The sequence below is a fragment of the Cannabis sativa genome, chromosome 9 (genome assembly GCF_029168945.1).
Source record: "Cannabis sativa cultivar Pink pepper isolate KNU-18-1 chromosome 9, ASM2916894v1, whole genome shotgun sequence".
NCBI lineage: Eukaryota > Viridiplantae > Streptophyta > Magnoliopsida > Rosales > Cannabaceae > Cannabis > Cannabis sativa.
Genome location: NC_083609.1, coordinates 36,494,777 through 36,512,018, shown reverse-complemented (window position 1 = coordinate 36,512,018; position 17,242 = coordinate 36,494,777). Strand labels below are relative to the sequence as shown.

General features: G+C 33.8%; 1 protein-coding gene across 1 annotated transcript; it reads left to right on the top strand.

Moving 5' to 3' along the window:
• Positions 1-7,062: 7,062 nt before the first annotated feature.
• On the top strand, positions 7,063-7,458 carry LOC133031380 (secreted RxLR effector protein 161-like). The gene has a single exon (XM_061104864.1). It carries the CDS (start codon positions 7,063-7,065, stop codon positions 7,456-7,458), a length of 396 nt encoding a protein of 131 aa, XP_060960847.1.
• The last annotated feature ends 9,784 nt before the right edge of the window (positions 7,459-17,242 follow it).

The following is a 17,242-nucleotide window of genomic DNA, read 5'->3' as shown; positions in this document are numbered from 1 at the left end:
AGCAGACTTTGCTGGGGGAAAGAACTTAGACAAAAATTTAGTTGCTAAGTCTGTCCATGTTGCTATGGAATTTGGTGGCAAGGAGATTAACCAGCTCTTGGCTCTTTCTCTAAGTGAGAATGGAAACAGTCTCAAACGAATGGCATCATCACTAACTCCATTGACTTTAAAAGTCTCACAAAGTTCCATGAAGTTCGAGAGATGCAGATTAGGATCTTCAGAAGGGAGGCCACCAAACTGAACTGAGGACTGCACCATTTGAAGTATGGCAGGTTTGATCTCAAAGTTATTCGCATCCACTGCTGGTGGCCTGATGCATGACTGAACCCCCGTAAGAGTTGGGAGGATGTAATCTCTCAAGCTACGACCATTAGCTTGATCTTCCACGGCACCACCATTATTACCGTTGTTTGCAGCATTATTCACAACATTAGCATTGTCAGCCATGATTTCTGGTGTTTCAACAGGTGCTGAAACTCTCTCTTGCCTTTTGTTCCTCCTGTTTCTCCTACAAGTTTTCTCGATTTCAGGGTCGACGGGTAATACAACTGCTTGCCCTTGGCGGCGCATGCACTCAAGATACCTGAAATAGATAAAAGTAGCTTTGCAAGAGACAGGTTAGAAATTCAGCAAGAGAAATAAACCAAAGTAGAAGTTAGTATAATTTTGTGTAATATTAATCTTTAAACAATTCCCCGGTAACGACGCCAAAAACTTGTTGCGAAACTTATTAATTACTACGCAAGTGCACGCAATCAAGTAGTATACTCATGCAAGTGAGGTCGAACCACAGGGAATTGGATTAATTACTACTAAACTATACTTATAATTTTATTTGGCAAATCAAAAGTATTTAGGATTGAAAAAGGAAGAAAGAAATTCAAGAAACTTAAAGAAACAAGTGAATATTAATCAAGATGAGAGAATAGGGAGACGAATCCTGTTGTTAAGTTACCAATGTTAATGTCTAATTGCTATCCTTCTCTTGAAGTGAATGACAGATTATAAATTAACCTAGCTCTTTTCAGATCTTCTAGGTTCTAAATCTCATGCTCTCTAATTAATCTCTTAATTAAACTAACATGAAATCAGCATTAAGCAATAATCTAAATGTCACAAAGGCTATGTAAATACTTTCGTTTCACATCAAAACCTAGACTATCCAATTTTAGCATTCTCAATTCTCACTTTTCAGATTTCGAATTGAGATCATAAAACATGTAAAAGGTGATCAATCTTGCACATGGAAATTAAACACAAATATGAATAGTGTTCACAATCAAGATGGAGGAATGGCAATTATTCATTAACTAGGAAAAACTTAAACAACATTCATCATTCTCCCTAAATAGGAGTTTAGTTCAAAACATCCATAATCAAATCCATAATTAACATTGAAATAGAAAAGAACATAGAAAAATTAAAGAGAAGAGAAAGAACTAGTTGAAGCAATTGATTCGGGTCGCCACAAGCCGTTCTTCTAGCCTCCTTCTTTGTTTCTAGGGTTCTAATTCTGAATGAACCCTAATTTTCACGCACTCTATCTATTTAAACCAAGTCTCATCCTTAAAATTCGCGAAATTACGAAACTGCCCAAAAATCCCGTCACTGGGGTCCCCGTCGCGACTGGCAAAGCCCCGGTCGCGACGGGGTTAAGCAACTTTGTCTCGAACTTCTCTCTGCCAATCCCCGTCGCGACGGGGATATTGTCCCGTCGCGACGGGATTTGGCAGCAACATATTTTTTTGGTTTTTCTTCTCAATTCTTTCACCACTTGTCCTCAATTCTTGTAAATACTTTCTTTAAACACCCGCGGACCTGAAACAAAAGAATCAAGCGTAAAATAGTCCTAAAACTAGAAACAAAGAGTGAAAACTAACCGAAAATACGTCCCGAAACTTAGACTAATTTTAGCCTAACAAAAATAGTGAATCGAATTGTGTATGTATTTTATAGAATAGTACATATTTATATACAAAGCTAGGAGACTAAATGGGAAACTACTAAATACAAATAGGAAATTACTAAAATACAGGTTTCCCTAATTTCTTTACAACTAATATTCTAACATGGTTCAATGCTACGGTAACTAAAATTTCATCAAACTTTGAGGCAATTATACTAAGGTAAAATTCAAGTCGAAAGACATTTTATCTAATGCACCTAAGCAAGAGTTCTTAAAAGTGTATATTTATTCTATCAAAGTGGGGGAATATTATATTTTTATAAAATAATTTTGATTGATTAAATAAATTTTACAATAGTTACAAGTTTGTTACTAAAGAGATAATATTTAATCTAGTGGAGAATTGTTATATTATTTATCAATAATATAATGTATAGATTAAATATGTGTAACAAATTAATATGTAACATATGAAAATTGTCATCTTTTTGTAATATTTGGGGGAGTTACTTCTTACTATGAGTAACCTCCACCATTATCACCAACATTAAGAGTGTAAAAGGTGTTACACATCTTAGTTGGAAATTCTTAATGCTATAGGAGTTATGGTGTGTGCATGAGTTACATCTCTATAGGAGTTATGGTGTGCATGAGTTACATATCTTTATTGAGTCCATAACATCCATGGAGGTTATGACTTATGAATTTAAATTTCAAATGGTGATATCCTAAATACTATATAAAGAGGTCTAAGGTGCTCATATTGGAGATCAAGTTTTCTATCAAGAAAGCACTTTGCTAGAAAACCATAAAAGGCTTGATAATTCCCAAACCTATTTCCATGAGAGTTCCCTTAGTGCTTAGAGATAGAGGGAAATAAACTTTTGGACAAAGGTGTAATACCTTGTTCAAGTCATGGTGATCCCCACTTGTTAACAACCTAATTACTAGTGATATCACTTAATTGTTTTTGTTATTTTAGTTGTTAAGCTGTTACTGTTACTTAACAAATTTCTGTTACATTTTAGGTTGTATTTCTTGGTCTATAAATAAAGGTTTGCTACACCGTTTTCGGGTATGCTTTTAGCTCCATTTATGTGCTCAATTATTCTTCATCTGCTTTTAGCTTCTTTCTTGGTTTTTACCTTCCACATGTTGTCATCGTCCTTGACTTGCGTCCATGGAATCTTCAACTTCAGATCCTCTGGCCTCAATGGCCCCTGTTGCTCCTCTTCCTCCTCGGTTCACTGGGACCCATTTGTAAATTCGCTTTCTTCTTCCCTCACCCCAAAACTCGATCCCCTTAACTACCTGTCATGGAAATCTCAAGTAGTTCCTACAGTAATCGGCCATGACCTCGATCAGATTCTGTTCTCCGATGTCACTCCACCCACAACTCTAGTCACCAAAGCTCCCAACCTAGAGTATCTTCAATGGAAAAAGAAAGACCAACTGCTAATTTCTTGGCTCCGGTCGTCCATGTCTGAGCCGATTCTTGCCTCAGTTGCCACATTTGCCACTTTTTTTAGTTTGGCGAGCTTTTGAACAATGATTCTCCAACTAAACTAAGGCTCGCCTGCTGCAACTGAAGGGTGTGTTCTCTCATCTTTAGAAAGGAAACCTGTCGATTGCTGAATATGTTGAAAAGGCCCAAGCCACCGCAGATGCTCTGGCCATAGCAGGATCGCCAGTAACTCCTCAAGATCTGGTTTTGCAACTTTTGAATGGGTTTGGACTAGAGTTTGATCTAGTTGTTTCTGGAATTACTTCTTGCGGTAACTATCTTTCCTTTGAGGAAGTTCAGGCCCTCTTGCTATCACAAGAAACATGGTTAGAACATCACAACAATATGACTGATTTGTCTCTCAAGATGAAAGCCAACTTGAGTGTTAACCCATCAAGAAATGGAGGACATCATGGATCTGCTGGTGGACAAAAAAATGGCGTGGGTCGTAGTTCTGGTCGATCTTTTTAGCGTGGTGCTGGATCAAGATTGTTGTGTCAAGTTTGCCTTCGGTTTGGACACACAGCCGCTATCTGTCATTATCGATTTCATAAAAACTTTGTCACCCCCAAATATGGTAGTTCTTCTTCATCTCAAGCTTTTTTAACTGAAATTGATTGTCCTTATGATCCACAGGCCTTGACAACTACCATGCTCCCTGACATCGGTGATGATGATCTCTGGTATGTAGACACCAGAGCTACGAACCATGTCAGTTGTGGCACAACCAATTTGGAATCTACCACACCCTACCATGGTACTGAAACATTGGTTGTTAGTAATGGTAAGCAATTACTAATTTCGTATATTGGTCAATCTATTATTCCCTCCTCAATAGATTTCTCTCCTTTACAATTAAACAACATTTTACATGTGTCTTCCATTAAGAAAAATCTTGTTAGTGTTCCCCAACTCACTACTGACAATGATGTCTATCTTGAATTCCATAAATCTTGTTGTTTTGTAAAGGACAAGCTAACAGGGACAGTGCTTCTTAAAGGCAGAGCAAAAGATGGTTTATACCAGCTTGGGGATGCGTCTAGTCCAACTTTACAATGTCATCTTTCCACCACTTCTAGGGAATATAATTCTTGTTGTAACTATTTTTGCCATTGTCATTCTAGTGTAAATCTGAATCTTGTAATCTTCAAGAGATAAATAAAACAACTTTTGATTTGTCTGATGTTTCTCCACAAGTTTTTTCTGTCTCTAAGTTCAATGACATTAACTTTTGGCACTCTAAACTTGGGCACCCTGTTGAAAATACTTTGGTCAAACTGTTACCACACATTCCCTACACTGGCTCAATAAAGGCATTACAATTTTGTAATGCTTGTCACCAAGGTAAAAGTCACAAGCTCCCATTTTTCTATATCAGACAATAGGGACAATAAACCTTTAGCACTCCTTCATACTGATCTATGGGGTCCTTCCCATATTGTGTCTAAAGATGGATTTAAATATTATGTCCATTTCCTTGATGATTATAGTAGGTACTGTTGGATTTTCCCCTTAACACAAAAAAACAAGCCTTTCATGTGTTCATAAAGTTTAAGAGTCTTGTTGAAAAACAATTCAATTTGCCAATCAAAAGTGTTCAGGCCGATTGGGGGGTGAATATAGACCTTTTGCACGCTTCCTAGCAGATCAAGGAATACATTTTCAACATCCTTGCCCAAGAACAAGTGAACAAAATGGTCGTGCCAAGTGCAAACACAAACATATTATAGAAACGGGTCTCACTTTATTAGCTCATGCTGGTCTAAGTATGGACTATCGGTGGTATGCCATGGCTAATGCTGTCTTCACTATCAACAGACTTCCCACTCTTGTTCTTGGTAATATTAGTCCATATGAATGTTTGTTTGGAAAAAACCTGATTATAGCATATTAAAATCTTTAGGTTGGAACAGTTATCCACATTTGCGACCCTATAATGCTCATAAACTTGAACTAAGGTCTCATGAATGCTTGTTTTTGGGGTATTCTTCTCATCACAAGGGTTATTTGTGTGAACACCCTAACGATCGAGTTTATATATCTAGACATGTCACATTCAATGAGGGAAACTTTCCTGCATTTTCAAGCAGCAACAACTCCTCACAAAACCAGGTAAATCATTTATCACCACCCCCTAGCTTTAGTTTTCAAACTACTGGTGTTCCTACATATACTGACTTTAGTTTTGTGCATACTAATCCTATGAAAAATTGTGTGGTTCCCGAGGACAATGATATGTCAATTCCTCCTGTTACACACCACACAATGACCATACATACTAGAGGTCCCTCTACTTTTAACAATGACACCCGTACCCCACCTACACCTATGATACCACCAAATACCACTTTCATACCCATTACAACCATAAACACGGCAGCCAATGACACTCGTACACCACCTCCGCCTATAATACCACCAAATACCAACTCAGTACCTACTACAACCATAAACACATTAGCCAATATCACCTGTACCCCTACTTCACCTATAAAACAATCAGACACCAATTCTATACCTACCAATGCCATAACCTCATCAAATATTTATACACATGCCATTCCCAAACCTGTGTCAATCAATACCACTACTCCAACACCCGTTGCACAAACCAAAAACCCAGCCACATGTCTAATACCTGCTCCGGAGACTATTATCCCTGTGCCAATCTCTTTCAATGACAGCACCTCAACATATGTCCCATCCACTGCTGTCAATGTTGAAGCTGCTAACACCTCTACTATAACTGTTCAAGCTTCAGCAAGAACACATGCTATGCAGACCAAATATTTAAGTGGGTTGGGATAAGGAAACCTAAAGCCTGTAATGCTACCAAATTCCCCTTACCTGAGTCTCTCATTCCCTCTGAACCTAAGAACACAGTTGTTGCTCTCAAAAATCCCAGGTGGTTCAAGGCTATGAATAAAGAATTTGATGCTTTGAAGAAGGCGGGCACTTGGACTTTGGTTCCATATTCTCCACAAATGACTATCATTGGAAATAAGTGGATAGACAAAGTTAAACTAAATGCAGATGGAACTCTTGACATACGCAAATCAAGACTTGTTGCGAAAGGATATTTACAAACACTAGGGATAGATTATGAAGAAACTTTATCCCCTATTGTTAAACCGGCCACAGTAAGAATAATTCTCACTTTAGTCGTGTCTCTTAATTGGTTTGTGAAGCAATTAGATGTCTCAAATGCTTTCCTCAATGGGGAGCTACATGAGACAGTGTTTATGTGTCAACCAGAAGGATTTGTTGACCCCACAAAACCATCTCATGTGTGTTAACTCCACAAAGCTCTTTATGGCCTAAAGCAGGCTCCTCGTGCTTGGAATCAAACATTAAAAGACAAACTTCTGGAATGGGGGTTCTCTGCCTTAAAGTCTGATACTTCATTGTTCATATATGGTTCGGGTAACAACTTAATCATCCTACTTGTTTATGTTGATGATTTTCTAGTAACTGGACCCAATACTCTTCTCATTACTCAGCTTATTTCTGACCTCAACAAATCCTTTTCTCTAAAGGATTTAGGTCCAGTTCATTATTTTCTTGGAGTAGAGATACATCGTGATTCCTCTGGTATGTATCTCTCATAAACCAAATATATATATATATAACAAACTTACTTGTTCGACTTAACATGGAAGGAGCAAAACCACGTGTTAATCCAACAAGCTCCTCTGTCAAACTATCCCTTACTGAAGGAGAGCCATTTCAGGATCATACTCTCTATAGAAGCACTTTGGGTGTTTTACAATATCTCACTCTCACAAGACTTGATGTTGCATTCATCATAAATAAACTGAGTCAATTCATACATGCTCCTACGACTATCCATTGGGAAGCTTGCAAACGACTCATGAGGTATCTCAAAGGCACTGTCCATCTTGGCTTACATCTCACACCTGCCTCTACTTTGAGTTTAGAAGGCTACTTGGACGTAGATTGGGCTTCCTATATTGATGACAGACGAAGTACAGGGGGTTATGTGATGTTTTTTGGAGGAAATCTTGTGTCATGGTCTGCTAAGAAATAGCAGGTTGTTGCACGGTCCAGTAGTGAAAGTGAGTTCAAGGCCTTGGCAAATGCGGCACCTGAAATGAAATGTTTGGTATCTCTCCAATCCGAGCTTCACATCTCTTCTCATCATTGTCCAATATTGTGGGTTGACAATCAAAGTCCTCCTGCTATTGCTGCTAACCCGGTGTTCCATGCTCGGTCCAAACATATCGAAATTGATCTACATTTTGTAAGGGATCTCATAATGACAAAGTAATTATCCATTCGGTATCTTCCAGCTATAGACCAAGTTGCCGATGCTTTAACCAAACCTCTTTCAATAGATTGATATCACTATCTTCGGTCCAAACTCAAGATGTCGAACACACCTTTTTGTTTGAGGGGGGATGTTAGCAACCTAATTACTAGTGATATCACTTAACTGTTTTTGCTAATTATTTTAGTTGTTACACTACTACTGTTGACCGAGGTTTTCAACAACCAATTTAATAATATATATTTGAAAGCTGTAGGAAGTTTAATGCATGATATTTTTACGTTGTTGGGGCATTAATGAGCCTTAGTCCACGAGTCTTTCTTATTTATGAGAGTATTTATTACAGAGAATGTTCTTGGTAGTTTTCTCTCTTAGTTGCTCTCTTTAATTCTTATGAACCCAGAATTCTCGACCCCTATCTCAGTGTATTTTGGGGGTATTTATAGTGTTTTTCTGGGGTGATCCTTAGAACTGAAGCACTTGTCTTTCTGTGTAGTTTCAATAGGGGCACATATTCCCAACAGATACAAAGTAGGAAATACATGACATATACCTTAGGTATCTTAGGGGTTAGGTGGATAAAGTCTTTTATCCCTTCTTGATTGATGTGATCCCTCATACAGTAGCCGTCACTAGCCTTATTAATCATAATAGCTGCATAAGAGGGGTTACGCCGTCAGACTTATTGCTTATGGCAGTTCCAATATATTTTCTCCCATGCGGCATTTAATGCGAGGTGGCTCTTCAAATAATGTCATGTTCCCCCCGGAGGTCCCTTGGCGTTCCTCTGGTCTCCGGGAGTACGTGGAGCTTTTACCTTTCCTTCGGGAGGGTATATTCTTGGTGACACTCTTGAAGCTAAAAGACTTAGTCGATTGATCTAAGAGTTGCACCTCTTAGATCCACGTGTCTTCGTCATACTGGTCCACGTATTTTGGGCAAAAATAGGGGCAACATTTACCCCAAAGCCTTGTTTGGTGTGAAGCAAACGAGGCTTGCTTAGGTGCCTCCGGCTGTCTCATTGATTTCCTGGCACGTGCTTCGGGCGCGTGGGCTGAATTTATGATAGTCATCTTTATTTCTTTTTGTAGGCAACGATTCGTTTCCCATCAATTAATGATCCGACGCATTAAATGGGTGTCAGACAAATACTAAAGCGTTTCCAGCCACCCTTGAAGAGCATTCATCCCAACCGTTAGATCTGCAGAATACAAATCGATTTGATTCCCACCGTTTGATGACGCCTGATCATAGCTGCTTTGCACCTGTTCTGGCCTATAAAAGCCAACCTTTTCCCTTCATTTGGTTACTTTGACTACTTTGCCAATTTTTCGCAAGAGCCCATTTGAGAGAAAAAATTTAAGACACCATAGATTTCTTGTTGCTCTTCCTTCGCTGTTGCCAGTCCACCCTATATCGTCGACCGACGCCGACCCCCAGCTCTCAACTTTCATGTAAGTTCTTCGAACACTTCATGCTTTTTATCGTCTGTTTACATGTTAGGATAGAACTTCTTGGTTGAGTGTTGGATTTCTGGGAAATAACTTTGACTGAGTCTGTTGTGTAATGTGTAGAATCTTCTTTATTTGTGTTTTTGTTATTTTCCTCCATTTTTCTTTAGAATCGACCCTTCTGGTCGAAAGACTGTTTAGGGCATGGGGCGATTTTCGCTCCCACATTCTGCGTTTTTCATTTTTCGTCCACTTTCGATGCCTTTGGGATTTTTGCACCCGATGTTTGCTAAGGAAAGTCCTTTGGGTTTCCATTTTTGGAAAACATCCGGAGGGGGCCTCTTTCCAGCGGTTAGGGGACCCCCATTCCCTTTTTTAACATTAGAGTTTGGTTTGGGGTCTAACTGCTGGATTCTTTATTTTTTCAGAACCAAACATGTCTATGTTGGGTTTTATGCCCTAAATAAAACTCTTTACAATCTGATTAGTTATCAATATAAGAAATTTGAAGTGATTGATGTTTGCATGAATTTTACATGCTAATGGTTTAAATATGTTTATTACATTTACACGCAAAATCAGTTAAATCCAGATCATATGTTCATTCACAATTACAGTATCGTCAACACAGTGGAATGTGATTGTGATCATATGAATCAAAAGACTTGGTCCCTGTTTCATCAGTATTATTGGATTTACACTAATGTGATAATCAGCGATGATGTGTACTTACACTTGGAGTAAGTGTTATGTTCTTTCCAGGACATTAGTAAAGTATACTAGTTTCGAATGTATGGAGTATACATTGGACTGGACCGATATTGCAACTGAGTTAAGATATTACAAACTTACCGTTATACATATCTTTCCAAGTCAATATAAGTAGTTGCTCTTAAGATTAAAAGAATCTAAATCCTGATATGCTTAGGCTCAACTCAGGAGTGCTATTCATGTTCTTAGATTTATTAGTTAAGCCTACTTTTGGGTCAGGGTGATACGTATATCTTGGGAACATGATAGTATGATTGAGTGGGAGTGCTGAACATAAATATGGAATCTATAGCTTCTACTGGTGTATAGAAGTCAAGTGATGATTCCCTTCGAGCTTAGCAAATAGAAGTAAATGGATGAGCTCTTGTTTAGCTGACTAATTATTAGATCACTAAACACCATTTACAGGTAGCTAAGTGTTTTAAGGGGCAAAATACATTGAGGGGTGAGAACGGTAAAGAAATCCCATCTCGATGTAGATCATCTATATAGAGGATCTTTAAATCACAATAAGATTATAACAATGGTTAAATGAGATAGTATATTGATATCGTGGAACATACAATATGCTCTATATAAGTCTGAGAGTGCAATTCTAAGTTCTAAGAGTGGATTCAACGAAGAATTAATAAGTAGGAATTTACTTGGTAAATTTGGTTCACTTATTGGAAGCTCAGCATATAGATCCATGGTCCCCATTCTAGTTGAGAACATTCTGCTTGTAAGACTCATTAATTGATTCGTGATTGATCAATTATAATTCTAAAGTTAGACTATGTCTAATTTTATGAATTTTCACTAAGCAGGGGGTGAAATTGTAAAGAAAAGAGTTTCTAGGTTTATTTATTTATTAATGGACTTTATATGTCTAATTAATAATTAAATTAAATGACAATATTATTTAATAATCTATTTTAGTTATTAAATAATTAGTTTTGGCATTTAAAAGGTTAGAATTGGAAAATTGGCGTTTTTGAGAAAATAGAGATAAAATTTGATAAAACTGCAAAATCAAGTGAGGCCCATTATAACACCATGGCCGGCCACTTATTGTGGATTTTTAAATTAATATTTTCATTATTTTAATGCCAAATAATTCCTAACCTAAACCTAGTAGTTGCCTATAAATAGAAAGTGATGGCTCAGTCAAATCATAAGTTTTTCAACATAAGTTTTTCAAGCCTTTCTGACAGAAATTTCTCTCTTCAAAAAAACTGAGCCTTCCCCACTTTCTATACCTGGCCGAAACCCTCTCTCTTCTTTTCTCCTTGATCAATTTCGACCCTAGTGAAAGAGTAAGTGCCCACACACAGCAAGCAGTAACTCAATCATAGATTGGAAGACTGTGAAGGATCAAACTTGAAGAAGAAGGACATTCGGGCTCAGATCTTTTTTTTTTTGGGCTCAGATCTTGATTATACTATGCTACAGAAAGGATACAAGGGTTAGAGATCTGAGTGGAAGGAGACATTATTTCCGCTGCATCAATGTAAGGTTTTCTTAACTTTATATGTGTTTAATTTATCGTTTTAGAAAGTTCATATTTAGGGTGTTTAAACAACATACTTGTGAGTAGATCTAAGATCCTGGTAAAATAAATATTCCAACAACTGGCCTTAGAGCCATGGTAATTGATTTACTTACAAGAAATTTGGACTTTAAAACGATTGTTTGTTTGTTTTTGGGTGGTATTATGTTGTATTGAGTGTTATTTGATGATTGATTGATGTTTGTAAATTTTCGTGAAAAATAATTGCGATTCTATTTCTGGAATTATTTTTATTGGATAGTATGGAAAAAATTAAGCAAGTTACCTTTTTACAGAACTCAATTTTGATTTAATTTGAATTAGTTATGATTTTTTGAAGATTCGAAAAAATCGGAGTTGTGCTGAAATTTTCCTGCGATCGCGAAAACTGTCCGTACAGCTCACAATTTTTTTCGTTTTTCTTCGTTTTTTCATGCTTTTTCTTGGAATTAACTTCCGATTTTTTGTGTAGTTTTGTATTTATAGATTTGCTATTCCTAATTCAATTCTAATTATCATTATGAATTAATTTAATATTTTTTAAATTTAATTCAAGATATTAGTGTAATTTGAATTTTAAATAGTAAATATCTATCTTATTGCTTAATTATCTATCTTATTTTTAAATTTGATTATATCTTATCTTATTTTTAAATTTAAGGTCAAATTTTAACTATTTTAAATTATTTTTTAAGATATTTTGACCTTATTAAAATTTAAAATAAGATAATTATAATCATGTAATTTTAAATAGATGTAAGATATTTTGCTAACTTTTAAATTTTTTTATTTTATTTATTTAAATTAAATTTAAAATCTGAAAAGATATTTCATTTATCTTTTCTAATTTTTATTTTTAAAATAACATTTAATTTTTAAAAGTAGTTAGCAAATTTTTTGAAATGATATTTAGGTTGGTTGAAACCTAATTTTTCAAAATAGTAGGTTTAATTTTAAATATTTATTTTTTAAATAATTTCAAAATTTAAATTTATTTTTTTTATTTATTTTCGAAATTAAGTATATTTTTTTTAAATTTTTTTTTCGAAAATTAAAATATTTTTTTTATTTATTTATTTAATTATTTATTTTTTCAAAATTATTTATTTAAAATTAAATAAATCCTACTTCCAACTATCCAGCTAACCTTGTTGCAGGAGTATGTGGTTTTAGCTTGAATGTAAATTTTTTAAAACCTATTATTACTTGATTGCAAATAGCCATGGTTACTTTTTGCCAGATCTAATGATCTGATGGCTCCCTTGGTCAAGTTAATAATTTGTAACAGGTAAATTTTACAATCTTCTTTCATCTCTGTATGACCTAGCAACATGATAGGATCCATCCAAAGTGTGCCTGTGTGAGCCTATATGTTTATTTTGTTTTAATATAGATGCATATAGGTTGTTGCTAAATAAAATGTCACACCATGATAGATTTTATTTGGGTCCATCTAGTTATTGGACCTATTCAATTAATAACAGTTATTTATTTTAAGGTTAAATTCCTCTCTTTTGGGCCTTGTGTGAGAGTTGGGAGCCATAGAAGTGGGTACGACATACTGAACCTAACACCCCCTCACATGAACTACCCCAATTGTGAAGGCCCATTTGCCTGATTTGAATAACTGTACTAGGTTAATTATATTAGTTTGACCTAATAAAATTGAATTAGCAACATAATTAACTTTTAAAATATATGAAATTTATTTTTATTTTAATATTTTAAAGTTAATTTTAAGAAAAACACTTTTAGTTTAGATATTATTTCTAGACAAACTATTTGTATTTTTCTTGTATTTAATTAAATATAGAATTTTAACTAACTAAGATTCTTTCTGGAGCTTATTTTAATTAAATATTCCTATTTAAGTTATAAATTAGTTGTATCAACTGATTTTTCTTATCTAACTTAAATTTGAATATTTTATTTAAATTTAAATTAAGTTGAGGAATCCTAGGCATTAGTTATTAAAGATTCTTAAGATATTTTTTATGTTAATATCTTTTCGAATATTAACTTAAAATGGAATATTTTAGATAATTTTTTAGGTTAATATCTTTTCGAATATTAACTTAAAAAGATATCTACAAATTAAGTGGTTACAACTTAATTTTTGATATTTAATTAAATCTAAATTTGAAATTATTTAAGTTTTAGATTTTTTCTATATAACTTAAATTAAATATTTTTCAAATTTTTGAAAAAGTACTTAGTCAAATAAGATATTTTCTAGATAGTAATTTTTAGACTACTTATTATTTCTAATATTTAAATAGGAAAATATTATACTTTGTGAAATTAATTATTTAAATAATTAATTTTGGTACAATTTTATTAAGTATATTTTTCCTAGTATTAAACTAGAAATAAATAATTAAGCCTTCTCTACACTTAATTATTATTTCTTGAATTTAATACATTTAATTAACTTGAAAAATCTAAATGTCTAAGTTGATTTTCATCATGATACTTAAATATTTATTGATTTTTCATGACACTTAATTAAATAGAAAATTATTTTTAGGTTGAAATTTAATTTTTCAACTTAAATTTAAATAATTTTCAAAATATATATTTTTCTTTATTTTATTAATCAATTTCGAAATTTTCATTTTAATTATGGAATATTTTCAATTTTTTTTTTTGAAAAATAGATTGAGTTGTAAATTAATTATTTATTTTAATTAATTCTTGGACCAACTACAATCAATAATTTTTTCATTTAATTGATTAATTTAAAATAAATGAATTTAATATATATATATATTATTAGAAATTGAATTAACTAGTCAAAAGAAAATCTAGATAGGTGATATTTTTGCTTGAAGTATTTCTTTTCTATTTTTATTATTTTCGAAAATTGTATAGTTTTTATACTTTATATTTTCGAACTCAATAAATATATTCTCAAAGGAAATTTTTAAGTTGCTAATTATTTAATTTAATTCAACTTAAATTAATTTCCTTAATATTTATATTTAAGATTATTACTAAGATGAAAATAATTAATTTTATTTCAATCACCATCTAAGTACAATTTTATAAATATTATATTAAATTCTTATTTTTGAATTTCAATTCTTAATTTCGAATTTAATGAGAATTTATTTATTAGAATAATAAAGAAAATACATTTTAAAGAATGAGCTTTATTATTATTAAGATATTCGATCTCCATTGTGGGTTTTACACCGCGTTTGTTTTAGTGAGTAATCCTCCCTAATGGAGGAACGTTCATTAGCAATTTCGCACCGTTTAATCTCGCATGATAAGTGGTTTGTAAGTGTTTTATATGGCATAGATCACCCTAATGGTGGCGACCATATTTGACTTGCAAATTGCGAAACAATGGTAGAAGCTCATAAGATAGAATAGCCTTGACTCTCGCCTAAACGGGACAACGCTGGATTCCAATCTTGATCGAATAAAAGGTTGCTAGAATGTTTAACATTTTAGATGAGCTGACAACTCTATTCAATGGATGGTAGCTTTGACTCTCGCCTAAACGGGACATTGATATCAATTTGTTGAAAAACCTTGGAAATTATTTAGGATGGAATTTTTAAGTATTTTCTCATATCATTCCTACTTGCTATGTGCTTATAATTTCTGAATTGATTTTGTGTTAAACCATTATTAATTTCTATTTGTTGATTTCTATTATTTTGTAGTATCCTATTTTGTCAAAATGAATCCCATGTTATCATTGTTGACTGAAAACAAGCTGAATGGATCTAACTTTAATAAGTGGAATGAGAACATTAATATTGCTCTCATAGGAGAAAGTGCCTTGTTTGTTTTAACTGAGCCGTCACCTGAAGTGCCTGGGGACAATGCTTCCAAAGCTGTGAAAGAAAAGTATGAGCGTTGGCAGAAAGCAAATGACAAAGCTCTATACTTTATGCTTTCTAGCATGGTTGACACCCTCAAAACTCGGTTTTCTAAAACCGAGAAGGCTGCTGAAGTTATGACGAAGTTAAATGAGTTATTCGGTAAGGCATCACTTCAGTCACGCTTTGACGCGACTAAGAAGTACATTAATGCACGGATGGAACCTCATCAAAACGTGCGTGACCATGTTCTCCTCATGTCTAGTTATTTCCAAGAAGCCCAGGATCATGGTGCTGAAATGGACAGTGCTAGTCAAGTAAGTCTTATCTTGAATAGCCTGACTCCAGCATTTCTACCATACACATCAAATTATGTCATGAATAAGAAGGAAATTGACTTTCATGAATTAGTCAATGACCTTCAAACATATGAAAATTTGATTGGAGGACCCAAGAAGAAAGGGAGTAAACCTCACAATCCTGTGAATGGTAATGGGACGATAAAACCTGAAGCAAATATTGCCTCTGCTTCAAAGCCCAAATCGAAGAGGAAGTGGAACAACACCAAGAAGCGAACTAAAGCCATGAAGAATAAAAAGGCTGCTCCTTCTGGTGATGCTACACTTAAAGGAAAGTGTTTCTACTGCAATGAGAAAGGTCATTGGAAACCCCAGTGTCCTAAACTTCTTGCAAAGAAACAAGGTATTTCCATTTATAAACTTTAAGAGTTTTAGTGAATTATTATCCAATTGGATTTATGATTCTGGACGAACTTTGTTTATTTGTTTTCTTCTTCTTATAGGCCAAGCTACTTGAACTCAGATGAGTTGGATCAGCAAGCTGGACCAAGGGTGAAGTCGTCCAGATGAAGATGAAGCTCTTCAATTTATTTTTGAATTAATTGTTTTAGTTTAAAGACAATTTGGATTTCAAATTTTAGTTAGGGATATTTATCCCTGTTTCTCTCATATTGTTGCAATACATTTTTTATTATTAATAAAGTATTCTTTATTTTCGAAATTTACTATTGCAAATTATGAGATTGAGCTTCATTTAATTTATCTTCATCAATTATTACCACATTATATTTGTATGTTTGTATGTGTAAGTGTTTTTATTATTGATGCAAATTCTATAATATTTATAACTCTTCATAGAGTTATATTAAATAAACACTAGAAACTATTTCTATGTTTATTAATAATTGTTCATTCTAATACAATTATTAAGAATTTGTTTAATAAAAGGATCATATGATCTGATAGGGGTGGAGAAAAGTTAAGAAAACTATGCAGTTCAACGATCTTTTATATCTAATGAACTCTGGATAGTATTCAACTCCACATAAACTCTATCACACTTAGAGAATCATGATCTTTACAACCTTTAGGAATGGATCATAATCTCTATATACTTAGGGGTGGAGGTTATCCACAAGTACCCTATATGTATATTCTTAGGGGTGGAGTCTATTCCACAATTCCCTATGTAACACATATCTTCTTTAAACATCGAAGTAATATAATGAGTCAGCTATTGTCAATATAAATTCTTGATCTTGATTGTATGTTCCATTTCGATTTTACTGTTGTAAGTAAAAGTATGATACCTTTTAAAAGTTCTTTGTTAAAGTTTCACACTACCTTAATTGAGTGGGAGAATTTTAAAATTCTATACCCATCTTCATTAGGTTGACACTTGTGATAGGTACTTAAGAACACTACTGAAAAGCAAATCTAACCATTCACATGGATAGGAATAGCTTATCAGAATTATGAGAATAAGATAAAGAACTCTAGTTTAGTCCATTCGAATGACTTGAACCAAGAATTCTTAATCCTCATAAAATTTGATGGTATCTTAATTTTGATTACTTTATCTCTGACATGTATTTTTCACTTCAAATACTAGCCTGCTATGTTGATGACTTAGTCTTAACTTAAAGTTTTAGACTAATACAA

What these genes read in the sequence shown, in the direction of transcription:
- LOC133031380 (XM_061104864.1), top strand. Translation starts at nt 7,063, where the DNA reads ATGGAAGGAGCAAAACCACGTGTTAATCCAACAAGCTCCTCTGTCAAA.